General features: G+C 41.6%; 1 protein-coding gene across 7 annotated transcripts in view; it reads right to left on the reverse strand.

The window, feature by feature from the left end:
- Positions 1 to 13,838, reverse strand: part of LOC102245826 (transducin-like enhancer protein 4) — a 166,617-nt gene that overhangs the window by 84,730 nt on the left and 68,049 nt on the right. For 5 of the 7 annotated variants that reach the window (XM_005868293.2, XM_005868292.2, XM_014541259.1 and 2 more), the window contains one exon: positions 12,224 to 12,298. The exons of the other annotated variants lie outside the window; for them this stretch is intronic. In XM_005868293.2, coding sequence (XP_005868355.2) covers positions 12,224 to 12,298 — 75 coding nt within the window. The remainder of the gene's footprint in view (positions 1 to 12,223; positions 12,299 to 13,838) is intronic. 7 annotated transcript variants of the gene reach the window in all.

A 13,838-nucleotide genomic window follows, 5' to 3' on the forward strand; every position in this document is an offset into this window, starting at 1 on the left:
GGAAGGACGGGAGGGAAAGAGAGAGAGGAAGAGGAAGAGGAAGAAAGAGAGGAGAAAGGGAGGAATTAAGGAAGAAACTCAACCTACATCTCAAACCATAAACAAAAATTAACTGAAACTGTATCATGGGCCTAAACATAAAATTTCTAGAAGAAAATCAGGGAGAAAATCTTTGTGGTCTTGAATGAGGCAAAGATTACTGATAGATAATACCAAAAGTAAGACTCAAAGGAAAAAAAAATACGTAAACAAGAGTTCATCAATGCTACTTCTGCTCTTCAAAAGATACCATCCTATCTAATAATAGACAAACATGGTAATTAACCATACCTCCGACACGCTTCCCATTGGCTAATCAGGGCAATATGCAAATTAACTGCCAACCAAGATGGCGGCCAGCAGCCAGGCAGCTGAAGCGAACAGGAGGCTTGCTTGCTCCAGTGATGGAGGAAGCCAAGGTTCCCCAACAGCCATCATCCCCTCATCCAGGCTGGCCAGGCACCCCAGTGGGGACCCCCACCCTGAAGGGTGTGTGAGCAGCTGCAAACAGCCATCATCCCCTCATCCAGGCTGGCCAGGCACCCCAGTGGGGACCCCCACCCTGAAGGGTGTGTGACCAGCTGCAAACAGCCATCATCCCCTCATCCAGGCTGGCCAGGCACCCCAGTGGGGACCCCCACCCTGAAGGGGGTATGACCAGCTGCAAACAGCCATCATCCCCTCATCCAGGCTGGCCCAGGCACCCCAGTGGGACCCCCACCCTGAAGGGGGTATGACCAGCTGCAAACAGCCATCATCCCCTCATCCAGGCTGGCCAGGCACCCAAGCGGGACCCCCCACCCTGATCCGGGACACCCTTCAGGGCAAACCAGCCGGCCCCCACCCGTGCACCAGGCCTCTATCCTATATAGTAAAAGGGTAATATGCAAACTGACCCTAACAGCAGAAGGACTGGGAATGACTGGTCACTATGACACACACTGACCACCAGGGGGCAGATGCTCAATGCAGGAGCTGCCCTCTGGTGGTCAGGGCGCTCTCACATGGGAGGAGCTCTGCTCAGCCACAAGCCAGGCTGATGGCTGCCAGTAAAGCGGTGGTGGTGGGAGCCTCTCCTGCCTCCTCAGCAGCGCTAAGGATGTCCGACTGCAGTTTAGGCCTGCTCCCCGCTGGCAAGTGGACATCCCCCAAGGGCAGCCGGGCTGCCAGAGGGATGTCTGATTGCCATCTTAGGCCCAATCCCCCGGGGAGCGGGCCTAAGCCAGCAGGTAGTCATCCCCTGAGGGGTCCCAGACTGCGAGAGGGCACAGGCTGGGCTGAGGGCCCCCCCCCCCCGAGTGCACAAATTTTTGTGCACCGGGCCTCTAGTTAAAAAAATAAAAGACAACTACAGATTGTAAAAAAGATATTTGCAAAATACATAAATGAATTATATCCAGAATATTAAAAAGCTCTCAAAACTTAATAAAATTAACTGACAAGTGAAAAATGAGGTAAAGATACTTATCAAAGAAGATAGCAAATAAGCACATGACCCACCCCCCCCCAAAAAAAGACATTCAAGGTCATTAGCTGTTGTGGAAGTGCATAAAAACACAAGTTCCACCAATCAAAAATTGGGCAAAGGACCTAAATAGACACTTTTCAAAAGAAGACATATAGAAGGCCAAGAGAAATATGAAAACACTAGAGGCCCAGTGCATCTATTCCTACACCGGTGGAGTCCCTTGGCCTGACCTGCAGGGATCCAGCTGAAACCAGTAGTCAGACATCCCCTGAGGGGTCCTGGAGTGACAGGGCACTCTGCAAAGTTGTTGCTCGGCAGCTCCTGCATTGAGCGTCTGCCCCCTGTTGGTCAGTGCGCATCATAGCTACTGGCCAGTAGGCTGGTCAGCCGGTCTCTTAGACTTATATATATACTAGAGGCCCGGTGCATGAAATTCGTGCATGGGGGGGGGGGTGGTGTCCCTCAGCCCAGCCTGCACCCTCTCCAATCTGGGACCCCTCCCTCAGTGGGATCGGGCCTAAAGAGGCAGTCGCACATCCCTCTCACAATCCAGGACTGCTGGCTCCCAGCCGCTCGCCTGCCTGATTGCCTCTAACCACTCCCCTGCCAGCCTGATAGATGCCTAACTGCTCCCCTGCTGGCCCAACTGCCCCCAACTGCCCTCCCCTGCAGGCCCGGTCCCTCCCAACTGCCCTCCCCTGAAGGCCCGGTACCTCCCAACTGTCCTCCTCTGCCAGCCCGGTCACCCCTAACTGCACTCCCCTGCAGGCCATCTTTGACCACATGGGGGCGGCCATCTTCTGTGTTGGAGTGATGGTCAATTTGCATATTACTCTTTTATTAGATAGGATAGATCAGGGGTGGGCAAACTTTTTGACTCGAGGGCCACAATGGGTTCTTAAACTGGACCGGAGGGCCGGAACAAAAGCATGGATGGAGTGTTTGTGTGAACTAATATAAATTCAAAGTAAACATCATTACATAAAAGGGTACGGTCTTTTTTTTTTTAGTTTTATTCATTTCAAACAGGACGGATCCGGCCCGCGGGCCGTAGTTTGCCCACGGCTGAACAATGAGGTACCATCTCACACCTGTCAGACTGGCTATCATCAACAAATCAACAAATGACAAGTGCTGGAGAGGATGTGGAGAAAAAGGAACACTTGTGCACTGCTGGTGGGAATGCAGACTGGTGCAGCCACTATGGAAGACAGTATGGAGTTTCCTCAAAAAACTGGAAATGGAACTCCCATTTGACCCTGTGATCCCACTTCTAGGAATATATCCCAAGAAACCAAAAACACCAATCAGAAAGGATATATGCACCCCTATGTTCATAGCAGCACAATTCACCATAGCTAAGATTTGGAAACAGCCTAAGTGCCCATCAGCAGATGAGTGGATTAAAAAACTGTGGTACATCTAAACAATGGAATACTATGCTGCTATAAAAAAGAAGGAACTCTTACCATTTGCAACGGCATGGATGGAACTGGTGAGCATTATGCTAAGTGAAATAAGCCGGTTGGAGAAAGATAAATATCACATGATCTCACTCATTTGTGGAGTATAATGAACAATATAAACAGAAGAACAAAAATAGATCCAGAGACATAGAAGCATCGAACGGACTATCCAAACTATGAGGGGAGGCGGGGGGTGAGGGGGTAAGAGATCAACCAAAGGACTTGTATGCATGCATATAAGCATAACCAATGGATACAGACAGTAGGGGGCGGTGAGAGGGCATGTGCTAGGCGGGGTGGGAAAAAATAAACAACAACAATAACAAAAAAACACAGGTTCCACTATTGATCTATCAGAAATGGCTAAAAACCTACAATTCCAAGTGCTGATAAGGATGTGGAGCAAAACTCTCTCCCACATCTTAGTGAGACTACAAACACCGTGGTCACTTTGAAAAACAGTATGTCAGTTACTTAGAAAGTTAAATACAGACTTACCATATAACTCAGCAATCCCACTTCTAGGTAATGACCCAAAAGAAAGGAAAACATATTCATTTACAAAAACCTGTATATAAATATTTATTGGAGCTTTATTCACAATCACCAAAAAGTGGAGATAAATCCAACTGTCCTTCAAGGAGTGAATGGCTAGATAAAGTGTTATATCTGCACAATGGAATATATTATTCAGCTATACAAAGGAACTCACTACTGATATAAACAACCAAATCATGCACTGTGTTTAATGCAAGATGAAAACTCAAAAGGCTATATACATGGTATACAATTCCATATATATGATAGCCTCAAAAAGGCCTACTTTAGGCCTTAGTTGGTGTGGCTCAGTTGATTGGAGTGTCTGTCGTCCTGTGCACCGAAAGGTGCAAGTTTGATTCCTAGTCAAGATACATGCCCAGGTTTCAGGTTTCATCCCAGGCACTGCAGGAGGCAACCAATCAACGTTTCTCTCGCACATTGATGTTTCTCTCTTGTCCTTCCTCTCCCTAAAAAATCAACAAAAATATTTTAAAAGGCCCCTTCTGGATTGGACAAGGTCTAGGATAGGGAAAAGAACTGACTACAAAGAACAAAGGAATTTGAAGGAGTAGGGCAGAGCAGAAGAGATATTCTAGTCAAGCATGTCAAACTCACGGCTGGCAGGCTGCATGACCACCAGCTGCGAGTTTGACATGCTTGTTCTAGATCTTGATAGTGGTGGTAGATAGTTACATGACTGTATTCAGTTGTCAAGTCTCACAGAACTGTATGCTAGAAGGGGTAAATTTTACTTTATGCAAATTATACATTGATAAATCTGACTTTAAAAAAGAATACAAAATATATAAGCAATGAATGTGTACTGCTAGATTCCTAATCCCACATATCCACAAGTATAAAGAAATATACAAATTTGTAAATGTATACAACCTCATTTTTATTATGTTTTTTATAATTGTCTGTTTCCCTTTACTCTGCTATCCTTGGAAACTAAAGTTTTATTGAAATTAAAGTGTGTTAATTAAAAGTTGATTAGGTATAGTAAAATGTAAAACCTGGAGCCTTACAATTACCAAAACTTTAATAAGATGATTTAAACGTAATTTGAAGATCATTTCAGAAAACATTGAAAAATATCATTCTAAAATGCGCCCCTTTAATAGGACTTGGTAAAGGTACTTAAATATTTGCTGAATGAATGAGCAGATGTAATGATTAATCACTCTTATTATTCTCCTAAAAGATTCTACCCTTTTTGCAAAGATGCTTAGAACACTCAAAATCACAAATGCATTTTTTGGGTAAAAGAATTCCCCGACTGATTTCCCAGAGATTTCCAATACTGCTTAAAACTTAGCTTAAGCTATTAACCTTTAAGTGGCCTATTTGGAATGAGCCTACCTCATCCCTCCCTCCCAACTCTCAGGGACACAGGCAGGCTGGGTCCACAAGGGAAAAGGTCTGACTAAATGTTAGCTGGTGATGTTGCTTGTAGGAACACTACTGGGAAGCAGTCAGTAAGAAAATTAGAAAAGATGTAGCAAAATGGAAAGAATAAAAACCTAAGCAATAAAAAAAAGGATAAGAATGTATAAGCATGCAAACTGCTATGAGTGTAACCTGCTTCTCTGTAACATTTCCATCAGGATCCCTGGGCCCCTACACAGGCCTGGAGTGAATGAAATGCAGATTCACAGACCTGGGAAACTGCTTTCTAGAGTGGAAGCCCAGTGTCCACAAGCCTTAAGCAATGTAAGATATACCCACCCAGACACACTCAGCATCTCTTGTAACACGGTGTGTGCTGAACTCTACCCTGACCTGTGGAAATACATTAGGAGGAAGGAGGGAAAGAAGGGCTCCTTTCCGGAACAAAAAAATAGTAGCACTTCATAGTAGCAACAATTAAAAAACAACAAAATCTGAGACTAGGTTCTAGAAATTTCTTCTAGAGAAACTTTGCAATAGAAATTAATGGAGTACAGAACATAAGGACAAATTAGAAATCCTGTCCTTTACCTAGATTTTTGGGGAGTTCTGAAATGGAGGCAGAGCTAAAAAATGATTTAAATAATATGAGTCTTTGTTATGAGAAGAGAAATTACTGCCTCTTAGAGCCTCACTGAATTATAGCACAAAGATTAGATTATGACTACATCACTGATCGACAGTACATGAACCAGTTAAAAACAAGGGTGAAGTGCAGACCTACAACATAAAACTGCTTTGGCTTATGTGCAATCACAGCTTCATCATACTCCGTGAGAGTGGTGAGCAAAGCCTTACAATTGCAGAAAACCTGCCTTTGGCCCCCAACCCTCAGCCCAGCAAGCTGTGTACATGAAGTAGCCAGTGGCCAGAATATTTTATAAAGCCTTTAAGCTCCATGCACATTGTTCAGTGAAGACAGTAACAAAGCTAGAACAATCTCTGATAAAATGCAAATCAAGGTTATAGCTCAGTTTTAAGTTTATCCTATATAATATACATTTAGAAAATAGCAGTAGTCATCAGTTGGGAGAAGAACAAGAAAGGGAAGCTCACCTAATAAGTTTATTGAAAAGTATTTTAAAAATAATGTAAAAGATGAGCTGTTCACAAATCATGCTTCTAGCCCGTGAGATGAGTTTAACTGCCTACCTATACCAGAAAACCCCCTTACAGAGCCTGAGGCCTGAGTCCAGTCCCCAGTGTCTCAGTTCCTAAAGCAGCGGTTCTCAACCTGTGGGTCGCGACCCCTTTGGGGGTCGAACGACCCTTTCACAGGGGTCGCCTAAGACCATCGGAAAACACATATTGTTTTTGTGATTAATCACTATGCTTTAATTATGTTCAATTTGTAATAATGAAAATACATCCTGCATATCAGATATTTACATTACGATTCATATCAGTAGCAAAATTACAGTTATGAAGTAGCAACGAAAATAATTTTATGGTTGGGGGTCACCACAACATGAGGAACTGTATTAAAGGGTCGCGGCATTAGGAAGGTTGAGAACCACTGTCCTAGAGGGAAGCAGAGGAGGAACAGGGCTTGGCTGCAGGTAATTGAGAGATGATCCTAGAGCAGGAGTAGGGGCCTAGGGAAAATTAATCAGAGGAGGGAAACACAAAACAAGGATGTATTCTTGATCACTACACCAAGAGTTGATCACTACCATGGGCAACTTAAGCTCCACCCCACTGGGACCCTTTGTGGAGGAATGTAGAAAGCACTTCAAAATTGTCTACCCACGGGGCAGGAGGGGCACATTCCACTGCCTATTTGCCTATAGATCCAGGATTTACCCCACAGGGTGGTGACTCTCCCACCTTTCAGAGCTGCATATGCATAAATGAAGAGTGGAGTCCCACAAAGGCCCCAGGAAAAGCACTGTAGCTGAGCAGAGCTGTCCAGCCAGGCCATAGGTAAAGGCAATGACTAGAGAGACAGGGGTTATGAGTGGGCCCAGGAAGAACAACATTTGTGTCCCAGAAAGATAATAGCACAACTACTGTAAAACAAATAATACCTCTGGAAAGCCCTTTATTATCAAACACAGAAGAGATGAAAACAGGGCTGGGCTCTTGGATACTTAATACATTTTTGCTTTTGTTTAAAAGCAGTTACATTTTTTATTTTATTTCAAATTTTGTGTTACTGAAGTCTGTGTTGTAAGGGAGGGGAAAACACACTCGTTTTTATATATGCCCACATATTTATATCTTTTTAGTGTTTTTTGCCTTAATGCTAATCATTTTTTAAAGAGACTACAAGGGAAATTACCACAACGGTACATCTAAATGCCTCTGAAACTTAAAATGGCAGTTTTGAAATCTACCATGGAAAAAGAGTGGCATATATTTGAAAACTGTCATACTGCAAAACCTTCTGCCAAAATGCCAATCTGGAATGTATACATATATAATTTAAGGGCAAATCATATGACAAGGACAATAAAACAAAATGCTAAGAGGAAGAAAAAAACCCCAAAGGTGTTGTCTTTCTTTTTTTAAAAAATAACTCTAACACATAGGGTAGTAAAGGCAAAGTCATTTAAATCATTTCCTTAGTAATACAAGTAATATTTAAATAGATTTAATAGTGCTGCTCCAAACCAATGAATTATGGGTTTAAAACCTATTAAAATGTAATGTTTTTTTCCTGAGCTGAGAGGAGAGAGATTTAAATCCACTGAATTTTAATATTTCAGCTTGAGCTGCAGGAGGTAGAGAAAGTCCAAATGAACTATTCCATCAGCACCATTCAAGCATGAACATTTTAATCAGTTTTACTTCCTTGGAGTTCTCTAACACAGTTTACGCTGTCATTCTGAAAGCACTTAACACAGAGAGTGTGAAAAACCACCAAGGCTTGTTATTGCCTTCACAATTGATGGCAAATAATTTTGCAGACTTCCTATCATTAAAATGTCACTGCTAAAAATTGAGGTTCAGCATTTCTTGTGCTAAACTGCATTTTCCTACAACACCATAGCATACCTGTTCTTGAAGGAGTTTTTAAGGGGTGTGCTTTTTTAAAAAATGCATTATTTCTATCATGTTTTTTCTCCTAAGAGTTGGGTTTAAAAAGTGGGGAGAATCCACAGGAACCTCATTTCCTATTTTTACAAGCCAAACATTTTCGTTTCCAATGTTTATCCCTAATAAAACTTTTGTTTCTTTATGGTAGTTTCTTTGGTGAAATTTTATGAGGTTCCTATGTCAGCCTCCTTTATTAAGCATAACCACATTCACACAGCATGTGCTGATTATATAGTGTAATGGATTTAAAAAGCATTTTAAGATAGTCAGATGACTCAATTTAATAATATAGGAAATGAAAACATCATTTCTAATTAGATCATATTACTGATTTAAAACTACAATTTGTGTGTTGTTCCAACAGTGTGATCTCGCAGAGATTCTAATTTAAAAACACAGTGGCTAGTAGAACACATGACAAGATCAAGCTAAATGCATAACACTCCCTTAGCCCATTTCGAGGGAACTCCAGGAAGCTTCAAGGAAACAAGAGCTACAACGAATTCAAAACAAAACACAAAATATTAATTGTAGAAAACACAGGAATTTTCCTGTTTTTTTTCTTATAAATAAAAGACAAATGATATTTAACTTATTTCAATCTATCAACAGTTTTAAACTGAACATGACCTGTGAAAGAAATCATTATAACTGTGTTTCATTCCATTAAGCACAACTAGCTTATTGTCAGGAGAACAAGCAGCCTCTGCAGGTTCCGGGCTCACTTCAGCATTTTGCATTTAAACGGCATGGATCACTGGTTTGGCTCATTTACCAATGAAGGTAGAATAATATTGCAGAGTTAAAAAGGTGCTTCATCAGATTTCATTAAATCTGGGAATATTTGCACTTGTCTGGATGGTGTGCATACATATAAAAAAGATACACATATAGCGATAAATAAATGAAGGTCTGCAGGCGCTTAGATGGGTCTTTGCTTCTCAGGAGAAAAATTTTCATCCCCTCGGTGCATAAAATCATTGCAGACCACAGTCTAAGACTCAAGTAACAATCTAAAGTTGACCCCCATCACTTTTGCTTGCAGGTCAAATCACCATCACCTCACAACTCAGCTATGCCCAAGGGCAACAGCAGGTGCATTTAAAATTCCACAATGTTACAACTCAGAAACTACTGGACACAAGGCACTATCGGGATGAAACAAAGACCAAGGAGACAGAACAGCAGCAGCAGAAGTGCATCATGTGAGTTTATTTTCAAGCTCTTTCCTTCTCCCTAAAACTATGAGGTTTGTTTTTCTATTTCTGCAACCTATTTTTCAGAAGTCAGACTATGTGATTTAGACTTCATTTTCTGCTCAGATACAAATAATCTGGAATTGCCACCAGATCCACCAGCTATACATACGCTGCTTTTGACAGCATGCAGATCTACTGAGTTAGTTCTTCAAATAAGTTTTGAGGTCACAAAATTAAATTTAGTTTTATTTTAATAATTAAATCCATATATACACAATCTATATCGGTTATTCGGCTACAGTGTAATAAATCGCCCTTTCCCTGAGAAAAGGCAACCTGCCATCCCATTCAAAACCAAGCATGTAAAATGAAATAGATACAAAAGAGTAATAAAATATACTTTATGTGAAGGGAAGGAAACTTGTTCTGATTTTTATATCTTCCCTCATATTTTTAAGCAACATCCAACACAAAACAATGTTTTTTATTTAGATTAATCTCTCCACTGTACAGACAGTAACTAATAAGACTCAAAAAAGAAACAAAATAAGTGTTCTGTTTTTCTAGAGAAGACTGCCAACCAGATATAAGGTAGGATAGATACCTATATTTTAGTAGTTCCTACAAACAATGACCACTAAGCCAGAAATGACCCAGCAAGGTCACATTTCACCCATTCTCACTCCTTCACCAGCAAACAGTGCAGTGCCTGACAAATGTAGGTTCTATCCCTAGTGACCTAATAATACATCCCAAGGTGAATACAGCACACATTTCAAGCAAGCACAGCTGGTATCTATCCTATATAACAATCCTATATAATAAAAGCCTAATATGCTAATTGTCCCCTTGGGCGGTCGTTTGACCAGGAGACCAGGAGTTCAACCGCTTGCTATGATGTACACTGACCACCAGGGGGTGGCACGGAACATGGCGTATGTCGGCAACGTGGCGCTAGCAATGGACGGCAGTGGAGGCACTGCCGGTTCCAGCTGGCCCTGACGAGAGTGGGACCGCGATGGGATGGTGGAGGTGAATGGGTGGTGCCAGACCAAGGTGGGTGCGAGCAGGGCCCGATCTACCCGCCGATTGCCCCACCAATCGCCCCACAGACAGCTTCCAGTGGTGACGGCAGGGGAGCAGGGCCGCCGCCCAGCTCGCAGGCGCTGACGGAGCCAGGCGGGAGGCCTGGCCCTGATTGATCACCCCGCAGGCAGGATGGTGGAGCAGGTGAGGGGGCGAAGCCAAGGCAGGGTGCCAGGCAGGGCTGCAGGGCTGCAAGGCTGGGGGCACGAGCTGGGGCCCAATCTCCACAGGCCACCCTGAAGGACCCCACCCGTGTACAAACTCGTGCACCGGGCCTTTAGTGTGTGTGTGTGTGTGTGTGTGTGTGTGTGTGTGTATGCATGCATGCCTAAGCAACCATTAGACCATTCGACCGGTAACTATGATGTGCACTGACCACCAGGGGGCAGATGCTCAATGCACAGGCATGGAAATATGGAACAGATGAATCTCACAGGGAAAGGGAGAGGGTGGGAAGAGATTAACCAAAGATCTTATATGCATACTAGAGGCCTGGTGCACGGATTTGTGCACCGGTGGGGTCCCGCTGCTTGGCCTGGGGGGATCGGGCTGAAACTGGCAGTCCAACACCCCCCGAAGGGTCCCGGATTGTGAGAGGGTGTAGGCCAGGCCAATGGACACTAGTTTTACATATAATTCTAACTTTAAAAACAACGCTCTGAAATTTTAGGAAATAACTAATTGTGAAATTTTTCCTCTCTGATCTCTCCCCAAACCCCCCAGGGAAGAAAATGTGTGACAAATGAGTCTACATGGTTTGTTCTGATTAAGCCTCTTCTTTCCAAGGGCACTTCCAAAGAAATAAAGGTCACTTTATTCCATGCATTACGTCTTCTAATTTACTATCAGTATTTTCCTGTGGTCAGAGGGACAGAAAATAAAGCTCAAAACAGCTCATTAAAAAACAAGCTACAATCAGACTATCTGCTCCACCACCATCGCAGTCATCCCAGAGTTCTGATTTCCTTGTTAAAAGACAGAGGCATAATTGAAGCAATATCTTCACTTCAGATTGATTATCAAGCGACCCTTATCCGCATCTTCACTCAGCAATTTGAATTTTAATGAAAGTAAATGGAATAATTAGCATTTCAAAGTGTGTTTGATACACTGGGGTAAAAAAAGAGAGAAGACTTTTGTGTATAATCTATACACAAAAGAAAAAATATGGGAGGGGCAGAAAGAGGCAAGTACAGCTGTAGTGTCTTCATTACAATAAGGAAGGAACTGCTTGTATGGGCCACAAAAATAGAGATGTGAATACTGTGCTCTTTCAGCTACAAGTTCTCACTTGATTTCTAAGTTTTCGCACCTTATTTTATCACTTGTTACTTTAATCTGGGGGTGAACAAAAATACAAGTGGAGTTGGAGTGACTGCCCAAATCCATGAATTCCAGCAACATTATTAATGCTACTATCACCAGGAAAGATTTTATAACTGGGCCACTGATTTTCTAAAAGGTGTTGTTCATCTATCATTTCTACTACAAATGGATGCTAGTCCATAAGAACCACTCATCACAGGATATAGTAGGGTGATGCAAAAATTTCATTTCATTAAAAATGAAATTAAGATACTCTGTATTTGAGGAAAGATAAAAGAAATCAGGTCATTTTAATATCTGGACGATATGAATCTTTTTCTGGCATAGGTTAGCAACAGAAGTTGATTGCACAGGAAAGAAATATTATGAAAACTAACCAGTCTCTCTTTAGGGGAAAGTTTTCAGGAATATGTCAACTTGAATTGATGAGAGTACCATCCAAAGTTTCTAAGGTAGCCACCAAAATTCACATGAGATTAAAGGTAAAGTGCTTAATTTCATTTTGTGGTCCTCTACTGCCTTTTGCCCTTTTGATGGAATGAAATTTAAAAGAGAATGAGAGAACTGATGACAAACACCAAAATCAGAGCTAAAATGGAAAGGCCACGTACCCCAATGATGGCGTTCAGTTCTGCCATGGTCACCTGCTTGGCCCGTTCCACAGCCTGCACCACTTGTTGCTGGTGCTATAAATGAAGATCAGAAACAGAATACAATTATTTGTTTTCTAGTAGATCAAGAATAGCTTTCCCTAGCATGTCCTCTAACTTCAATTACATACAAAACAGGATTTACGGGTCTCCACATTTCAAAGAAACACCTGGATAGTAGATGACTAAACGTCTATAGTACATTTGGGTCTAGACTGCTGAGAAGCAACTGGGCATCCAACTGTGCCCCCATGAAAGATGCTCCCTTACAACTGGTAAAAGCAGTTTAAATGTTCCTTTCATCTCAGTGGTACACTTTGACTCAACCTCTTCCCACCAGTACTAACAAACAAAATACAACAACCCATTTCATCTGTTTACTTTGTACTCCCTCTTCTCTATCTACCTACCTAAAAAATATTCAAAATATTTCCTAGAAACACTTATTTTTTAAAATTTTTCCTAATTTTGTTAAACACTAGAAGGATATGCAGAATTGAACATTGATGTTTCCTCTATAAATGTGAAAAGAGTTCATATCTTAATGTAATGAGGGGCTACATATTTGAAAGGGATTTAAAATGTACAACTCTTGCTACTAGTCAAGTTTAAAAATTCCAGGTATTTCTTTTAAATGCAATGGAAAAACTAAAACCTACAAGTTTAAGTCATTTTGGGGGGGGGGGGGGAGCTAAGATGGATAGTATACGGTCATTTCTCTATCCATGATTCAGTTCTACAAAAAATGATCTTGATTTATTAATATCTTACTGATATTAGTAAATTGTGTAATATTAGAAAAATTAAATAGCACAGAACTCTCCACATGGAGGCACTCACATCTGGACATACACAAGTGCCCCAAATATAAATATCTTTCCCACCTAAATACACTTAACATTCTAGGATCAGTCTAAAATAGGTCTCTTCTGCACTCCTTTTAACTCAGTTTAGTGAATGAAGAGCCAAAGGGACTGTTCTGTGTCCCTGGGAACAGTCTTGTTTTGGTTGATCCCAATTGAGAAAAGTAGCTAATTTTCTCCACTGCTTTGAAGTGAATATGAAGCTCAGTAGTACATACAAAGAGCTAGGCCTCATGAAACATGAAATTCCCCTTGAGCTACCTGGTACTACACATTCCAAAACCCTCAAATAAATAATTACTGAGGTTAACTAGGGTGACCACCATTTCCACCTCCCAGCTGTATAGGGGTAGTGGAGGAAGTGATGTGAGAGAGGAAACTGCTTTAAATCAGTTATCTACATGTGGTGTTTTCACCCTTGATTTCCTAACAGTAATATGTATTTTATGCCTAAAACTAATGGGAAAAAACATGTCAAATAACAAATCATTGCATTTGAAGCTTTTAATAAACTCTAAACATTAAATATACCTTTGATTATTTTTAATGGTAAGACTTTTAAAACAAGGGCTTAAGAAGCAATCCCAATGTCTTTATAGATATCCCTGTTCACTCTCTTACTCTTTAATAATATATCTGCCAAGGTGAAATACTTCATTTCTCTCTTTCTCTGAAGAAAAGTAAAAACCCTAAAAATTGCCCAGCTGGTGTGG

This window comes from Myotis brandtii, unplaced genomic scaffold, assembly GCF_000412655.1.
Source record: "Myotis brandtii unplaced genomic scaffold, ASM41265v1 scaffold266, whole genome shotgun sequence".
Taxonomy (NCBI): Eukaryota; Metazoa; Chordata; class Mammalia; order Chiroptera; family Vespertilionidae; genus Myotis; species Myotis brandtii.